General features: G+C 35.7%; 1 protein-coding gene across 6 annotated transcripts in view; it reads right to left on the bottom strand.

Moving 5' to 3' along the window:
- The window catches only part of ATP8A1 (ATPase phospholipid transporting 8A1), a 127,505-nt gene that overhangs the window by 72,112 nt on the left and 37,546 nt on the right, over positions 1 to 17,847 (bottom strand). For 5 of the 6 annotated variants that reach the window (XM_054202209.1, XM_054202210.1, XM_054202212.1 and 2 more), the window contains 8 exons: positions 15,291 to 15,418; positions 13,556 to 13,633; positions 10,962 to 11,050; positions 8,954 to 8,998; positions 6,267 to 6,339; positions 3,408 to 3,513; positions 2,079 to 2,161; positions 1,938 to 1,987 (listed from right to left, as the gene is read on the bottom strand). In XM_054202209.1, coding sequence (XP_054058184.1) covers positions 1,938 to 1,987; positions 2,079 to 2,161; positions 3,408 to 3,513; positions 6,267 to 6,339; positions 8,954 to 8,998; positions 10,962 to 11,050; positions 13,556 to 13,633; positions 15,291 to 15,418 — 652 coding nt within the window. The remainder of the gene's footprint in view (positions 1 to 1,937; positions 1,988 to 2,078; positions 2,162 to 3,407; positions 3,514 to 6,266; positions 6,340 to 8,953; positions 8,999 to 10,961; positions 11,051 to 13,555; positions 13,634 to 15,290; positions 15,419 to 17,847) is intronic. The other variant, XM_054202211.1, reaches the window with a different exon arrangement.

The raw sequence follows: 17,847 nt of genomic DNA, 5'->3' as shown, positions 1-17,847 counted from the left end.
CATATTGTATAAGTCTACTACTTCTCTTTTCACAGGCAGAGCTATGATATAAAAAGACAATACCATAAAAAGACAAGTCTACCAAGCATTTCTCCAATTTTTACTTCCGTAACATACTTCTCCGAAAGACTATCCTATCAAGTGTTGACACTGTTGCACTCTACTTGCAGAAGAGTCTTATCTGGCTTGTATTGGAAGGTGGCAAGGAATTAGTTTGCATTTTTTCTGGGAAAAATTTGGAACACCTGGAAACTCTTAACTCAATAGTTTAATCGCTACAGATTACTTCCCTGATGGTACGCGCTTCTACCCATACAGATGGTGTTATGTTTTGGAGCCAAAATTTCTCTTGCTGTGGAACAAGGGTGACCTCTAGTGCTTCCAACAAGTCAGTTCCAATCAAAGGTAAATACTGCAGAATAACAAAAACAGGTATAAAAACTGACTGCTTAATAAAGTTGGGTGATTGGTATCCACCAAAAAAAACTTAATCCACCAAAAGTTAAGATTTAAAAGCAATTCTCCTTTCTCCATATAGTATCCCTGTTTAAATTACAATTTTAGACTGGCACAGAAGTTTAAAAAGATATATGAAATTAATACAAAGATCAAACCCAGAAACAACATAGGAATCCTTCACTGCTACTCCATGAACGCAGTATAAACTTCCACAGATGCCAAACTAACACCACCACTCTCTGTGCTCCATACTTGCTAACTTTCCAGAACAGAAAGTGAAAGAAGTGCCTGCAGAAAAATGAAACGATGGCATAAATCTGAAAAATATCAAGTACATCCTCTACAATACATAAAACCAACACTAATTGCAAGCAGCCATTAAAAGACATTCAAAACTACAAAAATTACTTTCTGTGGAATTTTTTTTTTTCCCACTGTGGTGATCTTTATGCTTCACATTATTATTGCTATTATTATAACTATAGGCAACTACTTCTCTCATTTCTCCCAAGTTACACATCTTCAGCCTCTCTCTCCAGTATAGCCTTAGATTTTTATTTTTTTGATCTTTTTGCTTCCTCAGCTAAGCTCAAGGGAAACGTAATAGGACAGGAAGGAAAACAATGACTACTTTCCGCAGGCACAATTACAAGTAATCATTCAAAGAAAAAAAAAAGAGAGCTTCCTCTACATATAAATCCCTTCCCCATCCTGTGCCAAAGTAAGCAATGGGCCTACACAAACACTCAGAAGACAGAGGGCATACATGGATACAATTTAAAAAGATTTACATAACAAGTGAAACTGCATCCAGATTTCTTATGGGTACCTTCATAATTTCAACAGCTTTGACAGAGAATTTTTACTGAAAGCAAAGTATGTGATAAACTCAGTTTCCAAGAAAACTAACTGGCCAGCACTCTAGTGATGATGCTCAGAAGAGAATGGGTTTCAGTCTATAAAGTGTTTAAACAAATCATAATTATTCAGGTATATTTAAGGTCAAATGCAAAATTTCATTCTATCAGTCAAGGCAAACGGAAGTTATGTATAACACTTATTTCAGTCTTCCCCCCTACCCCCAAATATCAATTGTTTAATAAATCACATGGTACCAGGGCTTTCAGAAATACATTTAAAAGTTCAAGTACTTTCCTATACTGTCTTTTCACATAATGTTTTGAAGTTTTTAGATAAAGGGTATTTTCAAGCTTCGCGCAAAAGTGAAAAATATTAGCCAAAAAGGAGATGAGGAAAAAACCTATGTCTCCGAAAATGTTTTACAGTAAAACCAGAAGTGTGGTCTTAATCGTGTACACTGCTTCACCTATAGGATGATCACGTATTACAGAGATAAAAACCACACAACCTGCATACTTTGCCTGTAAAAATACAAAAAATGCAAACATTTTTACCCATAAGAGAAATTCATGAAGTATTTTCACACAAAGACACTGAGTAGACAGCATGCTGTTTACCTCGTAAATTCCAGCACATTTAGCAGTTCATATCTCTCTTCCTGTCCCAACTGAAGAAGGAAAAAAAGAAAAGTGAGAATTAACGCAAAAACCCTCAAGCTTATTATACAGCAAAATATAATGTTACTCCAAGGTACTTACAGACTCTATGATTACTGAGTCAGGTGTCCTTCCAGTGAATACAAAACGAAGATGCCTGGCTGCTCTGACCAATGCTCCTTCATCTGCAACAAGTCCATTAGTTATTTTGCAGATGTACTAGAAAACTGTTAGTTTACCCCATGATTTAATGGACACAGTCCAAGCTTCTTTATTTTTGGACTTCCTTTTTCCTTTATAGATTTTTAAGATTAGATGTGGTGCTGGAATGAACTCTTTGTTTCTCCCGTTAAAACTGCTGAAATGAGTTTACAGTTCAGAGAAAATAAGCCCTGAGAGGAACACGCCTCTCAGCTCAGTAACAAGAACACCCTCTTCGAAGCACCTAGGCAAGCACCTTCCTCAGTAGGGCACTGGACAAGGTACATTTCTTTTTGCGTAGATTCTGTTTTAGAAGAAGAGAGTGATAAGTCATTCCTGTAAATAACCGATATCTTCAATGCCTACATTCAGGAAACATTTCAAGCAGCAATCCAGTCTTCCATAGGCATCTGTTCTCTTCAAATGGCTCAGGATAACAGAATGGAATTTGCTCGCAATGCCTAATAAAATATTGCCAGGACCCAGTTAGCTTTATTTATGGCCCTACCTCTGCCCTTGTCTTCCAACTGTTGAAGGACACAATTTAGAGAGATAGCCATCTAGGAACTGGGGCAGAGAGGGAAGAAGAAGGCTGGAGACTCTCTGCTTCATGTCATTTCTCCTATTATGAATTTTTATAATACATTAGCAGAACTGAGCATATTTTAATCATTTTTGCCTTGCTTCATCATTTTCTGAATTCAAAAATTGCCTATGAACACAGTAGGCTTGAACCAGAGCTTTTGCACTATAATCTTTTATCAGCCTCTAACAGAACCTATCACAACTTGTATCCTATTAAAAACATTTCTTTTTCATTTTTGATTACAGTCTTTGTTCTAAATCAATACCACGGTTACCAAGTACAGAACAGGTTCACGAGCAAGGACATCAATTTGTCTCCTGGTTTGAGTTCTATTGGCATTTGAGCAGTTACTTCAGTTTTTCACAGCAATCCTACAACACCTTAGGAGTGCCGGATGGTTAATCACCCTTTGCCCTTACACAATGCACAGGACATCCATATGTATTTTCTAAAGCAAATCAGAAGAGTCTAAATCTTTTGACAAAACTGGTTTTAGCTGACACCAATTTTTTTTTTTTTTTGAGAGATACATTTTGTTTTTTAATCTTGGAAGATGCTGCAAAAAACAATAAACTTTGAATAAAATTTGCTTGTAAGGTGACAGAATATGTTACTAAATGTTCACTCAATTATTTCAGTCTCACCTGGAGATGCTGCTTGATATATGATTTTATCACCTTCTCTTTCTGGAACTGCTGTATGACACACTGCCATCATCGTCAAAAACTCACATATTATAGGTGCAGTTGGCTAAAAAAAAAAAAAAAGTCAGAGTGTGATTTAACCAGTAACTAATGGAAATGTAGTAATAGATACAGACAAGTAACAGTCCAGAAAAAAAAAGAAAGCCTTTTCCTCTCCTTTAAAAACTATCAACAACTACACAAAACAGACATTATCTGCATTATCTGTATACTAATTTCAGCATCCAGAATAACTTCTTGCTACTGTACTTCAATACTGGCTACACAGATAGAATTTAGTGGCATTTCCCATCATAAGAATCAGAAGTAGATAACCAGAAACACAGAATAACTCAAATAAGCATTTTATAGGGAAGGTAATTCTGAATGCTGTATTGAAAAAATGCTGTTGTATTTGCAGAAGTCTCTTTGGATGCTGTCTTTTTTACTAAAAATATTCCCTTTTACATTACTTGTGTCTAATACTGTATTTGACAACACTTTTTAAGAACCTTTAGAAAGATGCAGCAACCAAACCCAAAAAAGGTGTGGAAAATGCTGCAAGGTCAGGCAGACAGCTTTTAAAGGAAGACATTTAGATAAACGTCTCAGGCACTTCAGAGTCTACAAAGCTGAAACAATTTTAAATGATTTAGCCAAAAGAGGGGAAAAAGTGTATATAACCAAAATAGTTGATTGTTTTTGATGAATACAGCTAAAAACAGAATCACAGGGTTGGAAGGGACCTCTGGAGATCATCTAGTCCAACCCCCCTGCCAGAGCAGGGTCACCTAGAGCAGGCTGCACTGGAATGCGTCCAGGTGGGTTTTGAATGTCTCCAGAGATGGAGACTCCACCACCTCTCTGGGCAGCCTGTGCCAGGGCTCTGCCACCCTCAAAGTAAAGAAGTTCCTCCTCATGTTTAGGTGGGACTTCCTATGCTCAAGTTTGTGCCCATTACCTCTTGTTCTGTCCCCGGGCACCACTGAAAAGAGCCTGGCCCCATCCTCCTGACACCCACCCTTTAAGTATTTATAAGTGTTGATAAGGTCCCCCCTCAGTTGTCTTTTTTCCAGACTGAAGAGACCCAATTCCCTCAGCTGTTCTTCATAAGAGAGGCGTTCCAGTCACCTAAACATCCTTGTAGCCCTTTGCTGCACCCTCTCCAGCAGTTCCCTGTCCTTGAACCGGGGAGCCCAGAACTGGACACAGTACTCCAGGTGCGGCCTCACCAGGGCAGAGTAGAGGGGGAGGATGACCTCCCTCGACCTGCTGGCCACACTCTTCTTGATGCACCCCAGGATGCCATTGGCCTTCTTGGCCACGAGGGCCCATTGCTGGCTCATGGTCATCCTGTTGTCCACCAGGACTCCCAGGTCTCTTTCCACCTTATTAGTACAGCTGAAACTTGAAAAATGAACAAACCGACTCCTGAATGGCTGCTCAAAAGAAACCCCAGCATTCCCCTTAAGTAAGCTCAAAGCAGCCGCCACCTCAATGGAGTTGTTTTTTTTTTTTGTAGTGTATCTATAGTATTTCAGATTAGTAACAGACTAGGAATGCGAACAATTGAGATAACATTACAATTATTCTATAAAATGCAATAGTCTCTGAAAAACTAACTTAAATCGATAGCACAGAAACACTATTGGGAGCAGGTACCTGTCCTCTTCCACTGAGGGCTCTTATATCCTCTACGATGTATTCAGAGGGCTGAATCACACATTCTTTTCCAAAGCACTTCAGAACACAATTTAACATACAGTGGTAACACTGCTCTTCGAATGTGTGCCTGAATTTTTAACTCTAAGATGTGTATAAATGTATTTTTATAGCTGGTATGCTCATATTATATATACTTAATGCTACATATCTCAGAAAAACTCTCAAGATTCAACCACCTGCATGCTAAGGACTCTCTAGACAAAAAGCAGTAACACAACGATGCCTCTTCTGAGCAGTCTATGTTACTAGCACTGAAAATGGCCTCTGCAGGTAAGCATAAGAGCCCCCTCTGCTTTAGATATGCTTGAGAGTCACACTCGGGTGTCTAGCATTTAAGACTGCCCCATTTGTAGGAATAAAACGCTCCACTGTCTGCCGGTAACCGTGAAATTATCCTCCTGGGTAGACAAAATTTAAGGAAAGAAAAGAGTAATTTATTTACACTCTTCAAAAAGAGAACAAACAGTTACACAATTTAAGGTAGGTGTTCTTGGTTATGACTAGGCAAAAACATCTCTTGCACAAATGACAAACAGAAAATGATAAAGATGGTACTATTTCTTAGTCAAATCATAAACTAAGTTACTAACTTTCTGTGAAATGCATTGTCTCTTTGGGGCAAATACCAGGCTCTAGAATGCCTGTTTCATTTCATGATGCACTAACCTCATGGAAGGATGTACACAAAACCAATGTATATGGTTAACTCTTGACTCTTGTACTAACCCTGGGCACAGAAATCCTAAGTCATGTCAGGACAGTAAGTTAACCTGACTGATCCTGAAAGCGTTGATGGATGTCATGACATCCTATGAACAGCATAACTAATGTTAAAACACCCATAGAATGAAGAAGGTAAGGCTATTATATTTCAGACTCTTAACATCTGAATCCTACCATAAAAAAAAAAAAAAAGGTCTGGATCTAATTACCAAGTATCAGCAACAAACAGTCATATAAGTATTCATGAGAGCATGCTGATTTTGTGTAAATACATTTTTTATTTATTTTCCTTCAAAGGACATAATCTTTTGAGTTACTGAAAGCAATAGTTTGATTTCACAAAACAATGGTAATTGTTTCTATATAACTTACATGATTGCTTTGAAGATTCTCCAGTAATGATGAGTCACTAAATGTTTTTTCTTCTCCATTTTGTGAGCCCTGCCTAGGAATAATTAAGTAGAAAAGAGATCATCATTAGCATATTCTTAACAATTCATATCCAAATCATCCATGCTACTGTGCTAAGGTCAAATGCAAATTTGGTTTATGGCTGTTACAATAACGGCTGCAATCAAATACTGTGAGAAAATGAAATGAAAAGGTACTTGTTTCACATCTCCAAAGTTTACCTAAGTTTAAGAAACCGAGATTCATGTAAATACACTTAAATCCAGGGAAATTTCTCTGCTGACTTCAGGAAATGCAGGATAAAGTAAAAATAAATCTACAGTGTAAGACTGTGGCTTCTTGTCTTCTGATCTCTAGAATGAGATTATTGAAGAGACTCAGAACAAGACATGCCCAAAGAGATCACATTTCTTTGAGAAATTAGCAGTTCTGGAATAGGTTTGAAAATGTTTGCAGAAAAAAAGTCCAGTATCTGAAAGAGGTAAGCAAACTGAGTTCACACATCAGGGAAGTCAGGTTTGTTTTCGATTACTCACAACAAAACAGGAATCTAGTAAACTGGTATGATATATAATATGATAAAGAAGACACAGCAACACCAGTGAAGCAGGAAGGGACTGAACAGCTGGCAAGCGGAGATGGTTCTAGAGAAATAAAGTCACTAACAACTCTTATATTGCACAAATCTTCTGGTTGAAGCGGAGAGCTCGAAAATGTAGATTTTTGAGCTAGGAAGACTCGTTACTGCAGCTGACTGTTGAGCATTAAGACAATCTAGATGAGTCTGAATCTCAGTGAAACAAAACAGTGCTGAAAAGTGAATCCAGCTGGAGGAAAGTATTCTTTTTTCATCTACTTTTGATCTTTCCTTGCTCACATAATCTTAGAAGAGTGCAGAGACATTCAGTGATTTAAGTTGAAGGATAAGCCATATACATCAAAGGCAGTCTAAAGATTCTCTGTGAAAACCAAAAGTTGGTTTAGCTGGTTTAGTCCTGCACTACCATGAAGGAATATAAAGTGGCAGTACCTCCTCTATATAACTACTCAAGGACTCCTTTTTCTAAAAATCTATTAAAGTGAAAAACTCAAAGCATCGTCATTCACTAAGACTTTTTTTTGTAAAATGCAAAACAAATAGATCTTTAAGTGCCAAATGTCAACAACTTCAGATACATTAAATTTGTTTAGAATCTACAGTTTCAGCTTTGTTTGCTTAAAGCTTTCTGGCAGAAAGACTTCAAGATATTTTCCAGATTCTTAGTGCTAAAAAAAAGGAAAAATATTTGCAGGTATATGTTGTGTTAAACTGGAAAGCAATACTTCCAAATAAATAATAAAAAGATTTAAATAATATAGAATTCAGTACATTAGTCATTTTAGGACTAAAAATGTTAGTGTCATAAACACACTCTATTAGTTACAACATTTACACACAAAAAGTTTTCTTATGAGGTATCTTATTTCGTATTTACAAGATGTTCATTGCTTATAAAAGAGAAGTACTTTTTTTTTTTTAACTACTGTTCAGGCATCAGTTTATACATTTCAGATGTGCTTATAAAGATTGTGGTATGTATTGGTCAAACAGTCTTATTTCTAAATATCTTATAAGCAAGCATGCTTAATTTCATGTAAGCATTGAATTATTTTAATGCAACCACTCACTTGTGTGCCATTAAGCACACTTGTACGTCTTTGTAAGAAATACCTTGCTGATACATCAAGTGAGGATATTCAGGTCACATAAGATTCTGGGGTGTGCACGTATGCCACTTTTTATATGTATGTGTGTGTGTGGGTTGTTCAGGGTTTGTGTTTTTTTTAAATCTAAAGAACGAATTATTAATTCTAATATCAAGTTTTTTTTCTTTCAAATTTTTTAAACATAAAATGACAACATGTTAAGAGTTTTGTGTGACATACCTTGCTGTGACTTTCGACAAATACAACAGTGATAATTTAAAGACCATAAATGACATTTGTCTCCCGATCTATCTAAGCTTATTTTGAATGGTATTGCAAATATTTAGTTTAAGGAAGTATGATGAAGAAGTAGAAGGCAGCATGCAGATGGCAACAGAAAGGAAACCAGGACTTAATCTTTCCTGAGGTACCTGTTAAGAGATTATGTTGGCCCCAAGTGTATTTGGGTGCTTTAATCTCAGTTTCAGTTAAGAGCTAGGTAGTGCTAATATTCTAAAACTACCTATAGGAAGTAAAATATTAACAATAACTTATTACATATTTTTCACTCTCACATATGGACTTTTTCAAACGTGTTAGAGATTATTACTAACCTATTACTAAGTAACAGTAGAAAAATGCGATCAAAGTTACCGTAATACCAACTACCTTAAATGACAAATCTCTCCAGTACGCAATTCCGAATTGTATAGGATTGTCAGCAACTGTCCTATACCTCAGTGACCCTATTAGCAATTCTATTCCAGAGTACACAACTTAATGCCGTAGAATTCTGATGGCATAAATTTGTGTAAGACTCTGTCAGTCTGCATCAATTTGAAGCTAAAATAACTTTTGAGTAAAATATCTCACATTTAGCTCTGTTTCTAAAAATCTCGCTCACTGGTTTTAAGCTTGAATCTTCAACAAACACGACACACTAAATGATCTTTAGAGCTTACCAATCATCTGAAGGAACACTATAATCCTCAGGCTCAGGGCAATGGCTGCACAAGAAGCAAGGAAAGAACAGAAACAGGGAGAGGAAAAAGAATCACAAAGACTAAAAAAGTGGATCACATATAAAAAAGAAGGTAGTTAATGACATTAGATTACTAAAAAAGTTTTAAAGGTATTTCAACTGAGTGTTTTGCTACTGCAAAACATTGCAAGAGTATCATATTTCTCTTGAGGCTTCATAAACTATAAATGATCTTTTTCTTTTTCGATTGAAAGCTTGTCTTCTTACTAACTTATACAAGCAGATAATAAAGGCATTTACCCTGTTTACAAATCTGGCTTTATATTTCAGTATATATACATTGCTACAGTTTCCCATTAAACAAAAGGTAGTTTTTTTAATTATCTGAAGCCATGCTAATGCAGCTTGTCTGTCTGAGCTCACAAAATACTGATGAACAAGGCTAGCCATAGCACACGATGGAGTCTGCCCTATGATAACACGTTTGAATATATCCCAATTTGTAACACACTTAGAAAAGGCATAGGAGATGGAACAATCACTCCTACCCTTTTCTGTGTTCTCAGCTTCTTATTTGCATCAATACAGAAAGACAAAGTGACTCTGAGTAGAGAGATGCTGTAATGGCTTTTCACTGCAAAGAGAAACTCTGCTTTCTAAACAGTGATGCTGAAAACAGGTCTATGTCTTTTCAAAATTGGGTGGATGGGAGCAGGAAAGTAGAGCAAGAAAAAAAATCTGATTTTTTTTTCCTAAAGAAAACATTCACACCCAGGTTTCATAAAGGAGAAATCTTAGAATTTGTGCTATACCAATTTCAGATGAAGATATACAATGAACTGAATATCAAATACTGATTTTAAGTGCCATTATCATTAATGTATTTTTTTTATCTTAAAAAAACTGGTATACAAAGAATTTGAAAATAGGTAGCTCAGAGCAGTTTCTCTGCAGTCATAAAATTACCTCATGTAGTTGAAATTGAGCCCAATATATATCACACACACACACACACATTTACATACGTATTCGAAATATCAGAGTTAGAACTATAACTGTTAATTAAAATATCATCAGTATGGTTAATGCATTAAGGATCTAAGTTTTTTCAAAACAGAAAGCCTAAATTAGACTCCTGAAAATTAGGACTTTTCAAAGGGATCCAAATGGTAAAGCCACAAATTATCACCTTTAGCACAAGCCCAACGCTTAATTTCATAACCTCTGCCTGATCTCTGCCCAGTTCTGGAGGTGTCTAATTATCTGCTACTGAATGCTCCGAGACTGGCCCAAGTCCAGCATCTCACATACTGGTAAGCCACACTGGCATTTACAATGTAGGTTCTTCTGCTCTATTGCACTAATGAGTATTTTCAAGTAAACAGCCTTAGAAGTTTGAGGCTTTTACCAACTCTGTTGAAGGAGTTGGCTGCAACTACCGACAAAGAAATAGTAACATGCTTTGTTTGCATTTATTTGGAGAGATTTCTTAATAGCAACATTGATATTTGGAGTTATGCCACTGTAACAGTATTCATAAAAGCCACTTGAATGTCATTAATGCCACAGTACTGTAATTCAAATTCTTGTTCACCCTGCATATTATTTAGTGCAAGAGCATATGCCTATATAAAATATGAAGCATGGACAATGAAACAAGTTTTTGCAAGTATGAAGGAAGAGTTCTTTTTACTAACAACATTAAACAGACTGAGCGATAGAAAAAACATGCACACTGAAGGTATGCTACACCATTAAGCCTTGGGTATTTAAACTTTGTATTGGTTCTCTTGGCAAAAAGACGTCATGACTGAAGTGATGATACCTCTTATAAGTAACGTTTCATAGTACCAAACAAACTGATTCATATTTGTAGGTACTGCCAGGTGTAAGTTTATTTTAACTGTACTATTAATGCATGGGTACACATACGCAGGCAGAGAAAGAGAGAGGCACACAGATAAAGAAAAGTATCTAAAAATACCTACCCGTAAGCAACTCCTGCTACAGTACACTTCTTAAATTGCATGACATTGCATGTCAGGGTACCCGTTTTGTCAGAAAATATATATTTGACCTAGAGAAATGATAAAATTCATTATACATTAACATTCAGCAGTTATATACATATCTGGTAGAATTCAGGACTATCAACACACTGAATTTTTACTGGTACTGCGATATGCAGAGTTTGTAGAAAAAAACCCACCATACAGTACATAAATGTGGCAGATGCACAGTCCTGATACACATTTCCAAACATGGCAACCAACTGAGATATCAGGAAGCTTAAGCTTGCTTCAGTGGATGGTGGTATACTTTACTGTCCCTCACTCTATGTATTGTTGAAATGCAATAAACTAGTGAAAACCAATGGCTTTCCTAGTAAAATATTCCATTTCTGACAGAAAACAATAAGGTAAAAGAAAAGTATCCATATGCATTTTTAAACCCCTCTTTTTGACTTAGAAATATCTTCTTCAAGACAAAACATTAGTAAAAAACCCAACAGTTCAGGAATGACAAGTTGCAGGGATAGAAATATGTTCCTTTCTACCTACTCCAGTTCTCCTATTTCCCTAACATCATAAAACCCTTCCTCTCTGAAACCACTAGTTAAAGTATTATAAAAATTAAAGCTGAAATACACATATCTGTGATATATTGAAATTTAGTTCAAACCTAATCTTAAGAAAAAGGTTAACATATGAAGAAATGGTCTGTGATGAAACAAAAGCTCTATTAGTCAAAGGTAAACTTAAACTTTTATTCATTAAAATTTATTTCTCATTAAAAAAATAAAAATCACAGTATTCTTCATTAGGAATTAACTGCATTATACATAGAGCTAATAAGGCTACGTATTAGTAAAATTTACGCAGCATCTCCTATTTAAAGATTCTCTTCCTGCGGGATTACGACTTAGCGAAATGAGCAGTTAGAGAAATCTTCCATGCCAGGTTTATGCCTCAAACTGTATTTTTTTGTGTGGGCAGAATGGGAAAGCAGGAATTGCAGCTAAGGAAACTCAACCTTTTCTTCAAACATCAAAGTTTTGCCTTTCTTAAAACCTGAAGATCTCTTGGGGGAAATCTTCTCTTCGTTATGTGCAGCCCGCATGTACTTCAGAGAAGGCACTTGCTCTTTTTGTTAGCAGAGTCTCCCTTTGGTTTTCCTACAAAAATCTGCTCAAATTAACAATCTGTCAAGAAAGTGAAAGTGGACATCCCAAGAAGCCTGACTAGATCTTGGTGCTGGAGGAGTCTTCAATGAGGAAACTTAAAAAGCAAAGGCAAGAACCGTCAAAGTCAAACAGAGGGAATGTGTCTGGGAATGTGAATAACAAGCTAACTGCAGCGAGAGAAAAAAACACCAGACAGATTGCGTAAAATGAGACAGAAGGAATGCTAAGACTGAAGAGTCTCTTCCCCAGTAGAGGAGCTTGTGCTCCCCCCTTTAAGGCCAGGAAGCAAACAATTTTTTCTGCTATCTGCACATAATTCTTAAACCCAGTAGGCAAAGGCCCTGTCCTCTATGTAGACCAATGTTAGAACACTGTAACCTGCAACTGCTGTTTTCCCAAATGCAGACCTCTTAAGTATTAGTCCCTAAGACTTGTTTGCTACATGGCTAAAATGATGTTGTTATTTATTGTTCTTGGAAACTTAAAACTTAAAAACAATTTTTACATTTCCATGCAATAAACTAAATAATTAGTTATGAAAACTTCTAGTTTAGGAAATGCAAGAATTGTATTCTTCTGTGTATAATACAGTTCAATTAACTGAGCACGTAATGATTTTTCCACAGAATCAGTTTACCATCACCAGTCAGTGTAACAGAAATAATGATGTTCAGCATGTTTTTAAAGGAAGGCTGCAAATACAGCTGGCTGAAACTGCAAACGTAACATTCCCTGTCCCCCAGACACACTTCTACAAAGTCATCGTCCACAAAATGAACAACGTATGGTGAGCGATCTCTTGTAAAAACCTTAACTGATTTTATAGTATTAAAAGAGAACTCTAAAGCAAAATGAAGAATTAATTTCAAATTTCTAGGGCTTAATTCAGCTGTAAGCCCCCGTTCCACTGACTGCTTCCAATCTTCAGTGGTAAAAAAAAAAGGGAATTTATACAACAATGACAAAATCCTAAAGCATACCCACTGTCTCTTCTGAGCAAGGCAGTACGTGTGGAAAAAAAAAAAAGACATACTGAAGATGCATGTTATCATAGCGTATATACGGAGACTAAATTTTTGTGCCACAGCCAGCCTTAAAGCTCAGAATTCCTCTGATTTTGTAAATTTAATGACACACTTCAACCTTCTGTGATTACCACATGCACACTGGTACATAAAGCAGTGTTTGTTCATTTAATACTGGCTTCAAAAATGTAACTCCCACATATTGCAAAGTGTTTTTAAAAATATCTGACAAAATGAAGAACAGAAATAAAGCAGAGCGTAAGGCAAGAATATAAGTTTTTTTAAATGAATCATCACACTGTTTTAATAATTTAGATTGTAAAACCACATGAATAATTCCAATACCGAGTTAGAACCAGTAATTTTTTTCTACCTGTCCAAGTTCTTCATTGAGATTGGAAGTACGAGCCATTGCAGCAGTGTCTGTAGGTTCATAGTGCATGTCTATGTCCTACGGATTAAAAAACAAAAAAAGTATATATATTTAGAAGTTAGTCTTCCACAACTTATTACAAAAGTAAAAAATAGAATAGGTAAGTGTAGAGTAGCAGATTGAACATGAATACAAGTTATCTACTTATGACAATTTCAACATGGGAAGCCACAGACACAGTCACATCACTTCCAGAAGTCCCCAGAAAAAAATTAGATTTCCTCTTTAAAACAAAAATCTATATGTTGAGATTTTACTCTGATTATTTCCAGTGATTTGTACCATTGAAAACCATTGTACCCATGTATCTAAAACAGATTTAGCAACAAGCAGTAATACTACATTGTAACCCTTAAAGGGAAGTCATTCTTATCTATTTATATTGTATGCACAACCAGCCGCTTCTAAATAGCAAGACAGATGTACCTTGAGATAAAAAGATTAAGATAAATTTAGGAGTACACAATAAATATAGAGTACATAAGTGGTGGGGGTTTTTTTTTTGTTATTTACTTGTTAAAAAAAAAGTAAAACAGACTTTATTTTTAAATACAGTAGAAGATTAAAACATTATGAACTATGGCAATGCAGTGCAACAGATTGCAGATGACCAACTTCTCTATACCAGTATGATATGCATACACACAAATATAATGTTTAAGATAATAAGTGTCCAGAGTCCCAGATTAAGATACATTAAAGACACCTAATCCCTCATGATGTGAAATGGCGAGGGAACAGAAGTTAAAGCCATCTTTCGGATTTACAATTTACGGTTGCCAATTTACACATTCAAAATGGGTCAGCCTTTGTTGAATATTTATTTTAGAATATAGAACATAAAGGAATAATTTTGTTGCATTCTCTTATTTGTCAACAAAAGAAATGGAGAAATCAAAACCAAATGACTGGTCACAAAAAGATTTAACTTTTATTTTAAAACATACACTTCAACTGCTACTACATACACTTTATATCTGCATGACATTGTATCTCACACACACAAATCTATTTCACACATTTGTTAAATGTATCAGATTAAAAGAGTTCAGAATGGTATGATTAATCTGCATTTGGAAAAATTGAAGGCATGCTATTAAAAGCACTTACATGCCTTTAAGGAGAATACCTCACCCCAACCCCAGGCAGAGTAAACCCTTGTTTTGCTCCATTAATTCACTAAGAAAAAAAATTAAGGTATGCCAAAATGATCTTCGCATGTTTTGTAGGAGATAATACTAACAGACACTGGCTTTGTAGAAAAACGCCCACATTAAACTATGGTGGTGGTGGGAAAAATCATCAAAATACATAAAAAAGTCCAAAACATGGGCTATGTTTAGAAAGAAGAAATGAAACTGGACAAAACTCCACTGGACTGCAAAGCACTTTTCTCTGATCACTCTGGATGAAACTGGGATCTGAATATTAATAATGAGAAAGTACAAAGCACTTAAAAACACATTCCAGAAAGCAAATTGGTGCAGGTATAAAAGCAGTAAATAAAACCTTTTATTATTACCTTCTCAGATTCCAGTAATAATAAACAGCTTAAGTATTTACATTAGGAAAAAGTCTGAAAAAAAAATGTATAACGACAAGCAATCAACTGTTTAACTTACTTGTAAACCACTTGATTTTAGAAGTCAATGGATATTGTAAAAATGATATTTACCCAATTTATGAAATACGCCTGGATAAATTTAACAACTTCAAGCGTAACCAACAAACTGATTGGAATAAGATTATTGAAGAGAATGATAAAAGTCAAGAAATTCAATCCAAAGTTGCTTGCTCCACCATCTGCCAAAAACCAAAGCAAATAAAAAAACATTTAAGACAATACTTCAAAGTATGTATATACAGAGTCTTCAGAGTATTGCATTAAGTTTTAAAATTATTTTTTAAATGTTCTATGTCTAAGAAGAAACTTGAGAATTAATTACAATATGACTTGCCTACAAATATGACCTTTAAAAGAGATAAGGATCTCTATTATAAAGTGGAGTTCAAATTTAGCAATCTTTGTCAACTCCAATTTCTGAAAAGCAAACTTACCAGCCATCCTCTTTCATTACATTTTAAGATCATAATATGGGAATATCTCTATATAGCAACTATATTCTAAACTCTAAATTTTAGAATGTTGTATTTTTAAATGGGGAAATGTGGAGTGGAATTTTTTTCCCTATTTACCCTCACACCTTCCTATTCTCTCCTTCTAGTCAGCAAAATACTATGAAAAAGGTAAATTTACACCACATGAAAAGAAAAGATGAAATCAGAGTTTAATGAGAGTTCTAAAAGAACTGGAAATGTGAATATTAACATTTATAACAAGCAGTTTTATATTGCTTTTCCCTTTGGAAGTTTTAAATACCTCCAATAGTAGCATCTCAGAGAGGATGCGAATGGGAAATAGCAGTCTGCTCTCCACTATAGCAAAAGGGTAAAAGATATAGCATGCCTGTCTCTGTTCTAAGACCTCTCAAAGAAAAACAGTCTCAGACAGATTTCCACGGCCTATGGAATGTGGATCTGGCTGCCACTCTAAGATCCAAGAGAACAGGTTTTGGATACTTTCATTAATACCAATTCCAGCATCAAATGAAGTAGCAGTCTAAAAGACCAGACAGCTAACATTCTCTATGACATCGATATTCTCAGTAATGACTACTGAGATGAAAGGAAGTTTGATACCTATTGCTACCTGTAAATAAAAGAATATTAAGATATTTATTGTTAACATTACCACTTCTTTTATCATCCACAGGCAACAGACTGTTCTAACTAAATACTAATAGCATTCAGAAAGATGGGGCACTGCTGGGAACCTGTTTCACTAGCACATAAGAATCAAATAACTAAAGGGAAAGGTGAATAAATTGCTTCTTACATATTAAGAGTACCTGCTACAAGAAAAAGCAGGAGCTGAATGCAGCCTTAAAAGGGCATACTTAAAACCCAGCACAATTTCATTTAATATGCCCACATTTCACGGGGCATATAGCAGAAAATAAACTGACAAGGATAATCATTTGAACAGCAGACAAAATATCAGTGGCCACTATTTCATGTTTCTTTTATCAGGACTAAAACCAAAAGCTTCTGAACTGCTTCACTACTGTACTAACTAACACATTCTGACAACTTTTACATTTCCCAGAGAGGAAAAAACAAAAAGCACTGATAAGAAGAATCAGATGAAAAATAACAAGCGAAGCAGCACATCTAAAGCCATCCTTTAATATTACTGGAAATTATCAGTGTTCCATTAATGATTTCACTTTTTTTACACCTCAACATGGAAATACAAAAGTTAAATTTCCTCCTTAAAAAAAAAAAAAAAAAAAAAAAAAAGAAGTTTCTTTCTCAGCATCAAAAAACAGAACCAAGGTTCTCAATAAACAAAAGTTCATCATAAGTGCAGACAACTGTTTTGTTCAACAGAAACTTTAGGAGAGTACCTTCAAATCAAAATTCTAAGATTTTTCTCTTAAAACTTACCAGCCCACTCCCAAATCCCTACTTTGATGACTACCTTCAGCAGCTTTGTATTCAAAACTGTTGTTTCCGGAGCAGAAACTCTAGTTCTGGTTCTACTGCCTAAGCGAAGGCGGCTCTGGGCCCCCTGTAAGAAGTGCTGAAAACGTGAGTAACTGACCACAAAGTATATTTATGAAAACTTCCTGTAAAGCAAATTCCCTCACCTAAAGTCAAATTATGTCAGTATGTTGCATGCTGCCGTGAAGGCCCCCATAACATCACATTGCCTCGCATCCACTGTGAGTACAGCCACCCAGTGTAACACATTAGACGAGATCTGTTGTGCCTGTTTTACCTTCTTTAGGAGCAGTCTGCTAAAATCTCACGTTGGCAGCCAATAATTAGTTAGATCCCTGTATAAGAGTTATAATGCCACAGCATCATCTCCTGGGATGACGCAGCTTAAAAATTCAGGAAAGTCACAGCAGCTTTAAATGTAACCCATTGGTAATAGCTGAAAATGGCTTTTGTCTGATGTCTAGGGACCTGACTGTTTATTCCAGTGGAATGTTGATACAAACCTTGCTGAGATGTAGAGGCAAACAACACAGCTCCCCTTCCTGAACTTAGCAAGAGCTCAGACAGCACAGTAAGGTAAATTTTATACTTGCTGTGTGATATGCCTAGCTGAATGACTTCAGTCAACAACCAATAAAGACAGACTGATAAAAACCACACTGTGTAAA

This window comes from Rissa tridactyla, chromosome 5, assembly GCF_028500815.1.
Source record: "Rissa tridactyla isolate bRisTri1 chromosome 5, bRisTri1.patW.cur.20221130, whole genome shotgun sequence".
NCBI classification, from domain to species: Eukaryota; Metazoa; Chordata; class Aves; order Charadriiformes; family Laridae; genus Rissa; species Rissa tridactyla.
Note: the sequence above shows the minus strand (reverse complement) of the source record. Positions and strands in the feature narration are given on the sequence as shown.